General features: G+C 46.4%; 2 protein-coding genes across 9 annotated transcripts in view; both read left to right on the top strand.

The window, feature by feature from the left end:
* The window catches only part of Rad54l2 (RAD54 like 2), a 143,774-nt gene extending 133,631 nt beyond the window's left edge, over window positions 1–10,143 (top strand). The window contains exons 21-23 of one of the 3 annotated variants that reach the window (XM_047564624.1): window positions 1,554–1,646; window positions 4,088–4,207; window positions 5,756–10,143. In XM_047564624.1, coding sequence (XP_047420580.1) covers window positions 1,554–1,646; window positions 4,088–4,207; window positions 5,756–5,781 — 239 coding nt within the window. In that variant the 3' untranslated portion in view covers window positions 5,782–10,143. Of the gene's footprint in view, window positions 1–1,553; window positions 1,647–4,087; window positions 5,491–5,755 lie in introns of those variants that run through there. The other 2 variants (XM_047564623.1, XM_047564622.1) reach the window with 2 other exon arrangements.
* Window positions 10,144–12,573: 2,430 nt separating this feature from the next.
* Tex264 (testis expressed 264, ER-phagy receptor) overlaps window positions 12,574–15,772 on the top strand; it is a 29,611-nt gene continuing 26,412 nt past the window's right edge. Inside the window, exons 1-2 of one of the 6 annotated variants that reach the window (XM_047565265.1) lie at window positions 12,574–12,675; window positions 13,615–13,681. The gene's annotated coding sequence lies outside the window, so the exon portion shown is untranslated. Of the gene's footprint in view, window positions 12,676–12,701; window positions 13,019–13,258; window positions 13,372–13,441; window positions 13,464–13,614; window positions 13,682–15,772 lie in introns of those variants that run through there. The other 5 variants (XM_047565271.1, XM_047565268.1, XM_047565266.1 and 2 more) reach the window with 5 other exon arrangements.

Raw genomic sequence — 15,772 nt, 5'->3', positions numbered from 1 at the left:
ACTAAGTTGCTGAGGCTGGCTTTAAACTTGGGATCCTCCTGCCTCAGCCTTGCAAGTTACTGGGATCACAGGTGTGTGCCACTGTACCTGGCACGTGATAAAATTTTTGAGTGTGGTAATATAAAAAGTCCATACATGTTTCTGGGTTCCTTACAGAGGGACCTGAGATTGCTAGAAAGAAAAAACTGGCCTAAACAGTGTCAAGACAAAATCTAAACCTGTTTTTCATATTAGCCTTTAACTAAACCCATCAACATAAGAGGTTGTTTTGGGGTTTTGTGTGCGTTACTGAGATTTAGCCCTAGAGTTAGAGTACCTTTAGGCTCAGGAAAAGATTACCCTGAAGTACACAGATGCACAAAGACAACGCAAGCCCTCTTATTATGCTCTTCCTAACCTAGAGCAGGGGTCAGCAAACAACCCATGGGCCAAGTTCAGTCTGTTCCCTGTTACTGTATCTGCATGTTAAGAATAGGTTTTGCATTTTCATTTGGTTAAAAAAAAAGGGGGGGGGTAATGTTTGTGACATGTGAAAATTATAAGAAATTCACATTTTAAGCTGGGGGTCATGGTGCATGCCTGTAGTCCCAGTGGCTTGGGAGGCTGAGGCAGGAGGATTGTGAATTAAAAGCTAGCCTTTAGAAACTTATCAAGGCCCTAAGCAATCTAGCAAGACCCTGTCTCAAAATAAAATATAAAAAAGGACTGGGGATGTCATTCAGTGGTTAAGCGCACTTGGCTTCAATACCCGGCACAAAAATAAATAAATAAATAAATAAATAAATAAACAAACAAATAAATAAATAAATAAAACATTATAGTGTCCATAAGTTGATTGTTATGCAACTGTGCCTAGCCATTTTCATGTTACAGCAGAAGAATTAACTAGCTACCAGCCAGAGACCTTATAACTTATAATGCCACAAATACTTACTCTGGATGTTTATGAAAATGTTTGCCAACTCCTGGCCTACAGAAGTTTAGAGGTGGCCCTGACATCCCAGAATATTGATCTAATGACATACCCAAGAATGAAGAGAAGGTAGATTAGTGCCTTGAGGGAATAGAATGTGCAGGTCTTGAATTCTTGTACAAAGGGAGAGAGGATATTGAGATAATAGGATCCTTCCTCTCAGATTAAGAGGAGGACCGGAGCTAGAGTACTATGGAGCATAAGATGACAGCTTGTTCTCTTTCATAGCACTTTATTTCCTCCATTGCATTGACTACTTCTTATACTTTCTGGTATAATTATCTGTCTTCTCTTCTAGAGATTAAGCTCCTTTAGACAGGGCCTTTTCTATCTTGTGTAATCACCGAACTAGAACTGTGCCTAATACTTGGTAGGCTAACTATTAATGCTTCTGGATTAGAAGAATAATTATGAGTCCATAGCTGTTATCCACTCCTCATTTCAGGGGTCTTGATAGAGGGAGTGAGACTTAATTTTGTAGCTGTTTCCCAGCCCATGGTGCCTAGGCCTGGCATTTCCCAGGGTTGGCTGGAATCAGTACATATCTGTTTCTAAAAGTCATCTTTATGCCTCTTATTAGGGACGTACATTCGCACCAGTGATGGACGGATCTTTGCTGTCCGGGCAACTGGCAAACCAAAGGCCCCTGAAGATGGTCGGATGGCTGCCTCAGGTATGGTAACTTTTACTTTCCATCAACCTGCACAACACTTGTTTGGTTTGTAATTAGCTTATTTTTTTAATAGATAAGGTATGCATAGTTCATAATTCAAAACATACAAAAAGGAGTTAAATGAAAAATAAGTCTTTCTCTTTCTATTCCTCCAGCTAGTCTGAAGCCCTGGAAGCACTTCTCTTGTTTGTTTTTCAGAGATATTCTATCTGTGGTACAGGACTGTGTGAGTGTGTACACACACTGTGTGCATAAAATATGTAAATAAATTTCCTCTACCTTTTTTTGGTACTGGGGATTAAACCCAGTGGCGCTTAACCACTGAGCCACATCCCCAGCCCTTTTTTATATTTTATTTAGAGACATGGTCTTGCTACGTTGTTTAGGGTCTCTCTCAATTACTGAGGGCCTTACTGAATTGCTGAACCTGGCTTTGAACTTGTGATCCTCCTACCTTAGCCCCCAAGTTGCTGGGATTACAGGCATGTACTACCATGCCTGGCTTCTCTTTGTTTTTTTTTTTTTTTTATATATATATATATATATTTTTATTGTAAACAAATGGGATACATGTTGTTTCTCTGTTTGTACATGGCGTAAAGGCATACCATTTGTGTAATCATAAATTTACATAGGGTAATGTTGTTTGATTCATTCTGTTATTTTTTTCCCTTCCCCCCCACCCCTCCCACCCCTCTTTTCCTCTATACAATCCTTCCTTCCTCCATTTTTGCCCCCCTCCCTAACCCTAACTCTAACCCTAACACTAACCCCTCCCACCCCCCATTATGTGTTACCATCCACTTATTAGCGATATCATTCGTTCTTTGGTTTTTTGAGATTGGCTTATCTCACGTAGCATGATATTCTCCAGTTTCATCCATTTGCCTGCAAATGCCATAATTTTATCATTCTTTATGGCTGAGTAATATTCCATTGTATATATATACCACATTTTCTTTATCCATTCATCAATTGAAGGACATCTAGGTTGGTTCCACAATCTGGCTATTGTGAACTGAGCAGCTATGAACATTGATGTGGCTGTATCTCTGTAATATGCTGATTTTAAGTCCTTTGGGTATAGGCCAAGGAGTGGGATAGCTGGGTCAAATGGTGGTTCCATTCCAAGTTTTCTAAGGAGTCTCCACACTGCTTTCCAGAGTGGCTGCACTAGTTTGCAGCCCTCTCTTTGTATTTTTAAAACAAACAATGCTAATATACTATAATACACTATTTTTTCCTGTTTTCATTCACCAGTAATAACTCATTCCTTATCATTTCTTCTAGATATGCCTCATCGAAGGTTTACACAGGGTGGGATATAACATGATGCATTACCTAGTTCCTTATTGATGTACAGTCAGATTATTCTACTCTACTGCCCTGACATGTGGGTGTGTCTGTAGGATATATTCTTAGAAGTGGGGTTGTTAGGCCAGAGGGTATAAAGTAACACATTAACAGTGGGATGCTTGCCAGGTTTTCCTCAATGGGAGTGTTTTTTATTTATCCTCCCCACCACTGAGATATGAGAGCTATACTGCTTTTGTTTTTAACTTTGTATTATGGAAATTTTCATATAGACAGAAAGGTTGGGAGTATTGTGAGTGCCCATACACCCTTGCACCTAGATCCAATATTGGATTGTTAGTTTTCATAAACCTCTGTCTCTCCCTGCCTATTATTTGAGTCATTTGTAAATTGAAGATATTGTGTCATTTTATTAGAGATACTTCAACATGTTTCTTAAGATTCAAGATATTTTCCTAGCAACACAACACCATTATCATACTAAAAGAAAACTTTAACAATAATTCCATAATATTACCTAGTATCCAGGTCATATTCAGATTTCCTGGTTGTCCCAGTTCGTTCATAGCTGTGGATTTTTTTTTTTTTTTTTAACCAGGATGAACTGCTTTTTAACTTCATTTCCCTCTTTTCTCCCCTGATCTCTGTCTCTTGTCCCTATAAAAAGGTCTGATTAGTTTTAAGAATGATAGGTAGGGCTGGGGTTGTGGCTCAGTGGTAGAGCACCTGCCTAGCATGTGTGAGGCACTGGGTTCCATTCTCAGCACTGCACATAAATAAATATAAATAAAGGTCCACTGACAACTAAAAAAATATTAAAAAAAAAAAAGAATGATATGGTGTTTCATAGCCATTTTCTCATAGGATTCATGTTAGTAGAGTTTTATAGATTAAGAAATCTGGGGTGCAGAAAAGTTACATGCCTTTTTATGGCTAGACTTATTTCTGGGATCAAATGATTTCTTACTTTGACAGTGGGAAGAGTTGACTGAGTAATATTTTTAGACATCAAATAATTAGAATTTTGGAGACCACAAGACAATATTTTTTAAAAATAGGATTTACCCCTTTATCTTTCTTTTCTTTCTTGATATTCTAGTTCTCAGTTGTCTGTATTTTGTCCCCAGGTTCCCAGGGACCTTCTCGTGAGTCCACAAGCAACGGCAGACACAGTGCCTCATCACCCAAAGTCCCTGACCCTGAGGGGCTGGCCAGGCCCGTCTCTCCCGACAGTCCGGAGATCATCAGTGAGCTCCAGCAGTATGCAGATGTGGCTGCTGCTCGGGAATCCCGTCAGAGCTCCCCAAGCACCAATGCCGCCCTGCCTGGCCCCCCGGCCCAACTCGTGGACAGCAGTGCTGTTCCTGGGACAGCTCTTGGAACTGAGCCACGGCTTGGGGGTCATTGCCTCAATAGTTCCCTCTTGGTGACTGGCCAACCTTGTGGTGGCAGGCACCCAGTGCTAGACTTAAGGGGCCACAAGCGAAAGTTGGCCACTCCACCTGCCGCCCAGGAGTCAGCCCGCCGGCGGTCCAGGAAGGGCCATCTGCCAGCCCCCGTGCAGCCGTATGAACACGGGTATCCAGTCTCTGGCGGGTTTGCCATGCCACCCGTCTCCTTAAATCATAACCTCACCCCCCCTTTCACCTCCCAGGCTGGGGACAACTCCCTGTTTATGGGCAGTACCCCCTCCTACTACCAGCTGTCCAATTTGCTGGCAGATGCCCGCCTGGTATTTCCAGTGACTACTGACCCTCTGGTGCCGGCAGGCCCCGTCAGTTCCTCTTCCACGGCTACCTCAGTCACTGCCAGCAACCCCTCCTTCATGCTCAACCCCTCTGTGCCAGGGATATTACCCAGCTATTCACTCCCATTCTCACAGCCACTCCTGTCCGAGCCAAGGATGTTTGCGCCTTTTCCTTCCCCTGTATTGCCCAGCGACCTTTCACGGGGCATGTCTGTTTACCCAGGCTACATGTCCCCACATACAGGCTACCCAGCTGGTGGCCTCCTCCGGTCCCAGGTGCCTCCATTTGATTCACATGAGATTGCTGAGGTGGGGTTCAGCTCCAATGATGACGAGGATAAGGATGATGATGTAATAGAGGTCACTGGGAAATAGCCGGGGAGACTCTTCCCACCTCATTTGGGGCCCCCAGCAGGTTGCTCACAAAACTGAAAGGCAGTGATCTGGGCTTTTTGAGAATAGGGTATTTGGCAGGAGGGTAAAGGAAAAAGACAAAGAAGAGTGGCTAGCCATAGTTGCAGGGCTCTGTTGCTATTTAACAAAAGAGGAAAAAACAAAACAAAACAAAACAAAAACCCCAACAGAGCAGCAATAGTGGGAAATCAGGGACCCAAAACAAGGACGGAGGGGCAAGGCAGCCTGTCTCCCTTCCTTCCTGCCTTGCTTATGCTGTCTGCTTGCTTGCTTGCCCATCTGAGTGTAGATGCTCACATCCCATTTCTGTCTTTGGGAACATTCTCTCCCAAGAGAGCTGCCTTACTGGGTGACTTAGCTTGGCCTGGGGAGGGGAGGGGAGGGAGGGGAGGGTGAGTGAGAGAGAAAAGAAGGGTGGGCAGGGGGAGCAGACTGAGATCCCATGTAGAATGGGGTCTCTTTAGGGGGTGGGAAGTAAGCAGACCAGGTATATGTGTGTGTGTGAGCGTGTGTGTGTTTGGGTGTGTATGTACATGTATGTAATAGCAGGGGTGAAGATGGGAGGGGAGGGAGGGAGGGAGGAACTAAGGGGGAAACTAAAAAATGAATTTATCTTTTTTTAAATGGAAATCAGAGAGTGATGATTCATGGCACTATTAGTTGAACATCAGAGTGAGCCCAGGAGAAGAGCCATGGAAATCACAAGTTTCCTTCTAGTTGGGTGAAGAGAAGGCCCAGGTAACTCAAGTTCCTGGTTTTCAGAGCCACATTTGTATTAGAAATTTGGGGGGAAATCATGAGAGAAAATGGGCATTACCAATCTTTGTCTCTTTCCTCAGTGGTTGTCTCTGAGCATATCTCCCTTTCCAGGGTGGGAGGGAAAAACACTGCAGTGTGAGTTAGGGAGTGTGGCTGGAAAAGACATTTTTCACCAGGGTGGAACTATGCTTCAGCTGCCTATCCTGGTGGCCTTTCCTCTTCCTTTCCCACCCTGTTAGAAAGCTCCATGTTAATTTATTTCTTATGGTTATGGGCAATTATTTATTTAGACTTTTCATGAGTCTTTTTTTTTTTTTTTTTTTTTTTTGTGGCAGGGGAAGTTAAGGTTAAAGAAGGTAGGAGATAGGGACATTTTAAGATGTACTAGACCCCATAGCTGCTGGTAAAAAAAAATCCTGAGTGGATGGTGAATTAACCAGGGAAAGAGAGTTAGGTTTGACCTAAAAAATGAATTTATCTTTTTTTAAATGGAAATCAGAGAGTGGTGATTCATGGCACTATTAGTTGAACATCAGGGTGAGCCCAGGAGAAGAGCCATGGAAATCACAAGTTTCCTTCTAGTTGGGTGAAGAGAAGGCCCAAGGGTTAGATTAAACAACTATATTTTGGAGAGATGTGGCCTCTCAGGAAGATCAGGGAATTCTGAGACTGGATAGTCAGTGGTAGTGAGACACATTCTACAGAGATTGAAACTTGGGATCATGGAGTTTACTATTGAGAAGTAAGTGACCCCCAAATTTGGAGCTATATCCTGCTGGAATGATCTTAGAAGTCAGCTCTATGCTGAATAGTGAAGCTGTGGATAGGCAGCTGCTGGGTTGAGGTAATGGACCATTGATTTCCTGTTAGGAAATGTTTCGGCTTCCCCAGCTTATCAGGTGATCATTGTAGGCCTGGTGTCTGCTGCTTCCATCTTCTTTGAAGGATCCTGGAGGACTCCTTCCTCTTTAGGAGCCTTAAGTGTGGCTTCTGTCTTAAGAGAACATGATTACATTAGTCATTCTGGCCTACCCTTCCTAGTTGCCAGTGCAGGGAAGGAGCATCTAGTCAAACATAAACACTGGCTGTCTGCTATTGTCATATCCTGTGTCCTATTGTCCCCATCTCCTGCCTCCCCTCAAGACTTTGCCAGGCAGTTCTTTATGATGAACAAACTTTTCTTGTCTTTAGAGCTTTACCACTTGCTTGTTGCTCCCCATTGGCTGGGCAGCTGCTGCACCTGCCTCTTCCTAGCCTAGGAGGTAGCTTAACCTCCAGCAGCTCTACTGACAAGCCCATTCCATTATTGGAGGGCTTAGCAGACATTGGGATTTGTTCCCAGAGGAGAGATGGGGAGATGACTGATGGTGTGTGTGTGTGTGTGTGTGTGTGTGTGTGTGTATGTGCGTGCGAGCACCTGTGTGTGTGCGCGCATGCACCTGTGTGTGTGCGCACGTGCATGTTTGTGCGCTATCCAATAACACCAAAAGTGGAACTTGAGGCGCTTTCTGTTTTCATAAACACCCTGTCAGACATTTAACTCTTCTATTCATAGAAGCCTTAGATCTACGATTTAGCTATGCAAATTATTTTTAAGATTTTTAAAATAGCAGTTCCAACCAGTGCTTTCTCTCTCTGATGCATCCCAAGAATGGATGGTAAAGGGATTCACTTGGAGTGGGCTCTCAGGTTGATGCTGGTGCAGTAAGATGAGCTAGTCAGAACACACTCAGAACTTGGATTACACTAATGTCTCTCAGTCCTGGAGCACTGGGATCCTAGAGGCTGTCTGTGTATGCGTGTGTATGTATGTATGTGTGTGTATGTATTCAGGGGAAAGAAGAATATTTCTGTGTTCACTTACAGGAAGTCACTGCAGCTGTCTCTGAGAATCCAGAAACCATTTCAGCAGGAAACAGAAACCATTTACTAGAGGAACAAGCGTTTGAAGTTGCCAGGATGCAAATGGGTGTCTGAGAGGCAACATGTGTCCGTTCCCTACCCTCTGGTTCCAGGGCTGAGGTCTTGCTTCAGCTCTGCAAAGGCCATAATTCTGGGAAGCTGACCTGGCTAGGGAAGGCTCTTAATCTGATAATGTATGTTTCTATTATGTAGAGGGTGGCAGTGAGATCATGAGAAACTGAATTGCAACTAGTTCCATAGATTTTGTTGCTTCTTGTTTTTAATGAACCTGAAAACACATCTCTTGATTTTTCTTGTCTCTTTATGTGGGTTGTTGGGCAAATGTGCATGCACACCAAACATGAGCATGTATATAAGGGAAGCAGGAAATGTCTTAGAGCTAAAGAACCATATTTTACAGTTTCTTTGATCAGAAACATTTAGTGATGGCTTCCACCCACCATCTAGGCTTAAATCAGGAAGGCTGGTGATCCAGAGGGAAGGTAGAAGATCAAGCTTAGGCATCTTCCCTCATGATTGTCTTCCAATGTTTTCAAGGGTTTCTCAAGTCTCATCCATCTTGTGTAGCCTAACTACTTTTCCTGGGGAAAACAGTACTAAATGATTCAAGATTGCCATTTGTACTGATGCTTTATTTCCTTTCTTAATATCTTTGTGGACAAAGACTGTTAGCAGGGATAGAGTAGCTATTTAAGAAAGGAAGTAAGTGAACCATGTTGGGTCAGACCTTTTTCTTTAGTTTGGATCTGTGAAGTCCTCACCCCTTTGAGTTGTGCTGCTTAGGTCTCTATATTATCATCTCCTAATTTAAGGATAATTCTGGTCCTTGGAACTCTCTTCCATAGGAATTAATGTGTAGATTCTTTATATACTTGTGATCCACAACTAAATATGAAATTTCCCACTCTAGGAGCATGAAGCAAAGAGCCAGGGTAAGTTTTGCTGATTGGTTGAAACACAACCAACTTTCACAAGCAAGCTGTCTGAAGAGCAAGGCTTTCTGCATCAGTATGTTTAAGCCTGGCATTCCTTGCTCTGGAACTGAGTCCTCATCATTTGGTGAAGGTCTTCTATGGACTTTACATACCTTGTTTCCAGTGTTCCTGGATATGACTGCCTACTTCCCACTTCCCTTTCTCAGATGACCAGTCTCTCCCTTTGAACTGTGGCTTTCTGTGCACTCAGCCAAGTGGTTCTTCCTCCGTGAAAACTCCTTTGAGAAGTCATCCTTTCTCCAAAGGACCCCCCCAGAAGACTTTCTGGCCCTTTGCTGACTAGTCCCAGGAAATCAGCACCTCAAGGCCTATCTGAGAATGCTGCGCTCTCCGTTGCTCCCCTTTAGAATCAGTTCCCCTTCTTTCTGCCTTTTTCTCTTCTGCTCTGTGTATTCTGCTGTGGCCCCTCAATGTCTGTTCTATGTCACTAGCTTGGCCCTAGGCCTTTTATGAATACCCAAGTCTTACAACGATGAACTTCCTGAGCAGGCAAGTGTCCACCTTCTTTACTTTTCAGGTACCTGAGTCTGTTCCTTTCCCCTCTCACGAGTCTGTTTGTTGTAGTCATCATCTAGGGCAGTGAGAAGAGGTAGCCAGGCAGGCTGCAGAATCTGCAATGCAGAGGGCTAGGGAAGGTTTGGGTTCTCTGCTACTACTGGGATGATATTCATATGAGAGGGGACCTCATACTGTGACCTGACCCAGGACCCTCCCTGGAAGAAAGCTTAGCCCAGCTATGTTTGAGTGAGTGAGTGTGATAGTGTGTGTGCACATGTGTGCTCATGTGCACCTGGGTGTAAAATGACTGTTATCTGGTTGTGTTACTCAGGGTGGGCTGGGGACTCACCAGAAGAATTCCCCAGGCCTGCCCAAGACAGGTTTTTTTTCCTTGTACCCTCTTCAGAGGGATCATGGGAAAAGGGTCCAGTCCAGGTGGGTTGAGGGGGTCACAAAGGATAACCACTAAGGCCACACTGCTGCCAGGGGGAAAGGGTGGGGTGGGGTGGGGTCGATGAGGTGGCCCCAGGGCCCTGGCACCTGGCTTTGGTTTTCCGTCTTCTTTCCTCAGGACGCCCCTGAGGCCTGGGACCTGCGCCTGGCTTAGAGAAGCATCTGTGGCTGGGTGATCCAGCTGCTGGTGTGATCATGGGCTTCCCTCCTCTCTCAGCAGGGCAGGCGCTTCTGCCCCAGAGACTGGGCAACTGGCTGTTTCTATGACGTATTTATTTTTACTTGTGTTTCATGTCACTTTTTTAAAAAAAAAAAAACAAAAACAGAACAATTGTAAGTCAGTATAACTGCCTATCAGTTTTCTTTATTTCTCTTTTTGTAAAATAAAATTTAAACTCAAGAAGGCAGTGTTGTCTGATTAAGGAATTGTCTGGACAGCTGAGTGGTGGAGAAAAATTATAATTCAGCATAGTGGCACTGGGACAGCACTTGGGGATGATAGGTGGGGCAGAGGGCAGACTGCTAGCGGGCTGTTTGTTGGCAGTGAGGTTCACTAAGTGTTTTCAGCCTTTGTTCACCTGAGGAGGTTTAGGTACTCTCTGTTACCCTGCATTTCCAGGCTGTCAGGGAAACAGCAAAGCTGACTTAAGAGTCATTGAGGCTAGTTGTTCTTCAGCCATGGCAAGTCCTACAGGGCAGCCCTGTCCAGGCTGAGTGCTGGGGATTGAGCCAACATCAGTGGGAGGGTGGGAGATGGTGTGTCTGTGAGTGACTGGTGGCATTGTCAGAAAGCATTCTTACACTGCATGTGTGTTCTCTGTCATCTGAGTTGGGAATCTAGCCACTGCCCACAGAAAGCTAATCAGGGCTTTGGAGTGGGAGGAGGTGGGGAAAGAGGGGACAGTCTACTCTTGCTCCCCAAGTTTAGTTTCAGTATGGGAAGGAGCCCTGGGGAAACATTGTATGGAAATTAGGAAGAATAAAAGAGCCTCTGGGAATTCCTTGGACAGAAGGCAAAAGGAGACCAAAGCCAAGTCTGGGCTTTTGACAGGGTGATGTGTATTATTGGAGCCAGGACTGGGAGTGGAGAGTGTGCAGGACAAAGACTGGGTGAGGTTTCAGACCTATTGAAATCAGGTGAAGAAAGTACCTTGCAAAGCAGGCTACTGACTCCTAGTGGCCAGCCTTTTAGGGATCTCGCCAAGGGTGGTGTTTACACCCTTGGAAGCAGTGGGATGTAAAGCCCTGCAGGCTGATTGATGGCTGCAGCCCTAGTGGCAGGCCAGCTCTCCTTCCACAACAGAGTGCTGAAGATCCTAAGCACACCCTGAACTCTGATTCCTCACCCCAGCTAAAGGAATTGAGCAGAGAAGACTAGGTGAGAAAAGGGCAGCTTCAGACTGGTTTCCTGGAAGAAGCTCATCAACTTCTGAGAAGAATTGATGGGCAAATCTTGTAGGCAGAAGCTGGCTGTCTCTGAGCCAGTGCCATAACTCCTCTTTGTGTCACAGGAAATGCTTCCAAATGTATACCTGGTCACCATGTGCTTGATGTTCATCAGTAGAAGAGCTGTATAACCTGCTGGCCTGGCCCTGAGTTAGGGATCAGTAGCTACCCATTCTGCCAGTCTTCCCAGAGTGTTGGGCCAGACTTGGCCATGTAGACAAGGTTTAGACCTGCCTGCCTGTAGAAGGAAGAAATGTGAAACAGACGGAGGGGGAAAAAAAGCCAGGATTATGACTAACTACCTCTGTGGGTCCAGCCTGCCCTTAGCTGGTCTTGTAGTGGAATCCACAAGATGTTCTACACACATGGCTTCTGACTTTTTCTACAGCCACTTTAATTGCGTCCCCTTTAGAGTGATCCCTCTCCCAAACAGCAGTCCTCATTAGAAGGACCAAGATTGTCCTTGGTCCAGCCCTTCTTGTATATAAGCAGGCTTATGAGGTTAGTTGTCTCCTTCCCCACCTGTAAATCTAGGTTTCTCAGAAGGCCAGGGCTTTATCTTTGGGCCCCTAGCATAGTGTCTCGTGGTTATAAGAGACAGAAAATTGAACCTGTCCTCAAGGAACTCACAGGTTAGGCTGAACCAGGTCAGAGTACCTCCCCCAGCCACATCCAGGGTACTGAAAGAGCCAGTAAAAGAGGCATCCCCCTAGAACTAGCTCCAGGAGGGTGGGGCTTTGGTTTTGTTCACTCAATATCCCCAGCCCCTAGAACTGTCTAGTAGGGAGTGGTACTTGATAAATGTTTATGAATGAATGATTATTCCTGTGCCCATTGAAGGAGAGTTGGTGAGTAGAAGCAGGAAGCAGTTATCTGTGATGTTTAGAGGTTGGATCCACCAGTTTCTCCCGAGCCCAGAATGGGACTGAACTTCCATAGCTGTAAAATAGCAAGCGGCCCTGTCATGCTTGGCCCAAGTATGTTATGAAACCTCAGTGAGAAAAAGTGGCGGGAGTTAAGGGTTGTACCAATGCTAGAAGCTCACATTGCCCTGTCGCGCCTCCCTAACCTGTACAAACGGTCCTCTACGGTTCGGGTTTCCTGAACCCCGACTCTTTACTATGGGCCACCGGGCTGACTTCCCCCGCGTCTGGAGCTGGGCTGTCGCTGTAGAGCTCCCGCCAGCCCAGATCCCCTGGGGTGTCTGTCATTCAGTCACCTTCCGCGGCCTGGTTGTTTGCTGGAGGTGGAAGGTACACTGTGGGCTCTACCCCGGCCAGATCCCGGGAATTGCCGCGCGTGTGTTGCCACGGAGACGGGGCGGGGCCGCCCCCTGGGTCCGGAGCGCACGCGCCCACGGCCACGGCCACGTCCCGCCGCGCGAGGGGGCGGAGCGAGCGTGAGCGGCGGGCGCGCGCAGGCTCTGCGACCGATCCCGGAGCCGCTAGTGTGGGGCGGCGTCCGTGGGGCGGCTGCTGAGGTGAGGGCCGAAGAGGTGTCCCCGCTGGGTGTGGGCCTGGAGCCACGGTCCTCCCAGGCGCGACCTCTGGGCTCCCCGTGTCCCTTCCGTGGCGCGGGCCGCCCTTTGCATATCGTACAGTCCACAGCTGGCCCCGGCCGGGTCTAAGGGCCTGAATGCGACCTTGGGCCAGCCCTTCCCACCCCAGGTCGCCCACTGCCTCAGCCGCGGGTGCGGGGCTTGTCTAGGGGCAGTGGAGCAAGAGGAGAAACCGAGGCATGAGTCACCTTTTAGGTCCATCTAATTCATGAGGCCGCGCCTCTCCGCCCGGGCTGCAAACTTTAGCGTCCCTTAAGTGACAGAGGTGCGTGGAACTAGGAGAGCCGTGAGCGAAGAGAAAGGAACTGGACAAATAGACGAGGCTTCGGGCCAGCAGGGGAAGCCGAGGGCGGGAGGCGGCACCCTCTTCCGCGCTGGAGCCCCTCAGTGCTGCGTCTTGCCTCTTCGTTCTAGCACCAAAGTTTTGCCAGCGCGGGGCCCTTTAAGGGCCGACGGTCCAAGGGCCGGCCCTCCGCCTAGGCGCATGTGAGCGGCCTCTAGAAGCCCGCGCCGGTCGCCAGCCCCCATGCTCGCTCACAGGGGTGGTGAGGCGTCTGAATCTGGGGCCTCTGATCCGAGGGTAAACTGAGGCCGGAGAGAGGGCACAGCCTTCCCTAGGTTAGCGGTAGGGCTGTTTCGGCACCAGGCTAGAACCCACCAGGAAGAGGGGTATGAGGAAAGCTCCAATGAAGATCCTAGACATTTTGAGGGTGGGTTTGACTTCTGATTTCCCCGAGGATCTGAGTGATGGTGCTTGTAGAGGTCCTGGTGGGCTTCCCTTGGGAAGGGGTTAGTCAGGGCGTGGAACTCTGCCCAGTGGTTATTTCCTGGGCTGGAGTGACTGTTCCTTTCTGCCCCTAGCACTGGAGCACTTGGCCCCTGCTGCGCTGGATGCCATGAGTTGCTAAAAGTGAGCCTGGCTTTTCAGGTGAGCGTCCCCAACCCTTCTTCCCTTTGTCTTTTGCACGAGGTGGTAATTTACATTTCCCCTCTTACATTCTATGTGCATCAAAGCTCTGCTCCCACGCTCCGCAGGAACATTTACCCCACTTTCTAAGCGGTTTGGGAGAGGCAAAAGAAAGGTGGGAACTAAACTCCTTTGAAACAGGAAGTGTGCAGCCGAGAGAGTAGCACAGAGTGGTGGCTCCCAGAGCAAGTGGTGGCCTTTATGCTGAGAGCTTCAAGTCTTGGGTTCAGAGATGTCCAACCTGGATTAAATGCTTGGGCCTTTCTGGAAGCCAGTCACCAGGGAGAAGAGAAAAATGGAAATGGAGACTGGAGTCATGCTGCTTGGGTTCCCATTGCTTACATTTTGGTTCGGGTGACTCTCTTTAATACCTGTGTGATCTTGGACAAGTATCTTAATGTTACTGGAGTCCTCGTGTGAAACCCCAGGCTCTGATAGTTCCAGCAGAATAGGCTGGGCCACCTATCCCAAGATGAGGTGAAGGGCAGGAAAGAAACTTTAATCAGCATGGCCACTCAAGGAAGGACAGATATGAGAGTACTGTGACCAAAAATTTTCCAAATTTTAAGGTTTTGTAGAAAAGAGGAAAACGCAAGGGTTGGGGGCTTGCATCGTTGGGGGTTTTACATAGCTAGTGGAGCAGGTCATCCTGGTCAGGCCATGGTTGATTATCATCTGAGGACTGGTTCTATGAAGTTCCTGGAAAGGTCATCATTGGAAGGTCATCATTTGAATGGGCAGTTTGGTTCCCATTGTGGGATGCCTGCTCCTGCTTAGGGGGGCAACCTTGGTTTCCTCATGGAATAATTGTTCCCACTGAGGGAAGCAATTTCATCATGGGATGATGGCTTGACTTTGCTTAGAGATAGTGTCAGTTCTTTGTCATAAATATACTTATCAATTGAGCCTGTTCCTGGATCCAAGGTAATTGCAGAGGGAAGTAGCTCAGAGGGGAGGGAAAAAAAAATAGTTAAAAGAGGGAAATGGAGTTGAGAGGGACAAAATGAAGCTGGTTGGCTAGGTTAGTAACTGGACCCTCATTCAGTTATTTCCAACTACTTGTTCCCTGATCTTTACTTACCTTGTTGGATCATTCTGAGGATTAATGAAGTAGCAGTGTTTCAGTCATGTGTGCTTGTGTGTGTGTGCGTGCGTGCACACACACACACACACACACATATACACATATATATATATATATACACACACATATACACAGACACAGTAAGTACCTAGTAGAAGTTCTATTATCATTATCATCAAAACAGGAATGAAATTAATGAAATTAACTGGAGATAGGACGAGTGGGACAGGGAATGCATGCAAAAAAAAAGATAATGAATCTGATGGTCAGGAGTACTTCATTATGATCCCAGAGGGTTAGAAGTGTACTTGGCCTCTTTTAGAGGCAAATGCTCTTTGGCTTGAAATAATTTTTTAGCATATTATCTTCACACTCACAGCCTACAGGGACTAAACAATTACTCAGAGTTAAGTTTCCATAGGGCTAAAGCATTGCCTTTCAGCTTTCAGCTCTAAAACCTTTTAAATTTTAAATATTAATTACATAATACTAATTTTAAATAATTGGAGTGGGAGTGTTCCCCCAGTAGGTCCCATGCTCCCTTTCAGTAGTTTTCTGGGTGCTGTAATCCCTCTCAAGTTACTCTGGGTAACCTGCTTTATAAAGAGCATTAGGTCTCTGACTCTTAAGTTGTTGGGGGGCCTAGACAGTCTGCCTGGCCTCTGTGGATCCTGAGCCTATTCCTGTATAGCTTCTCTGCCTCTTATGAGTAACTGTTACTCCCCTGTCTTTGTGTTTTCTACTTCTACCAGCCTTTTCCTCTTACTTCTTACTGTTTCCATTCTGTGGGCTGGGAAAGTGGAGTGAAGCTGTTAGTATTGGAGGTTCACATATGGAAAGTTTAGCTCAGGCTGTTTTGCTCTGACCTGTCCTCTGATTCTGGATAGGTGAGTTTGCTGGATAGGAAGGTCCCTGCAGGACAGAGGTACTTGGCAAAGGAGAGTTTCCTGTGAAAAGTCTCTTCTTGT

The sequence above is a fragment of the Sciurus carolinensis genome, chromosome 9 (assembly GCF_902686445.1).
Source record: "Sciurus carolinensis chromosome 9, mSciCar1.2, whole genome shotgun sequence".
In the NCBI taxonomy this organism is placed as follows: Eukaryota; Metazoa; Chordata; class Mammalia; order Rodentia; family Sciuridae; genus Sciurus; species Sciurus carolinensis.
The sequence above is the reverse complement of the archived record's forward strand: the minus strand, read 5'-3'. Positions and strand labels throughout refer to the sequence as shown.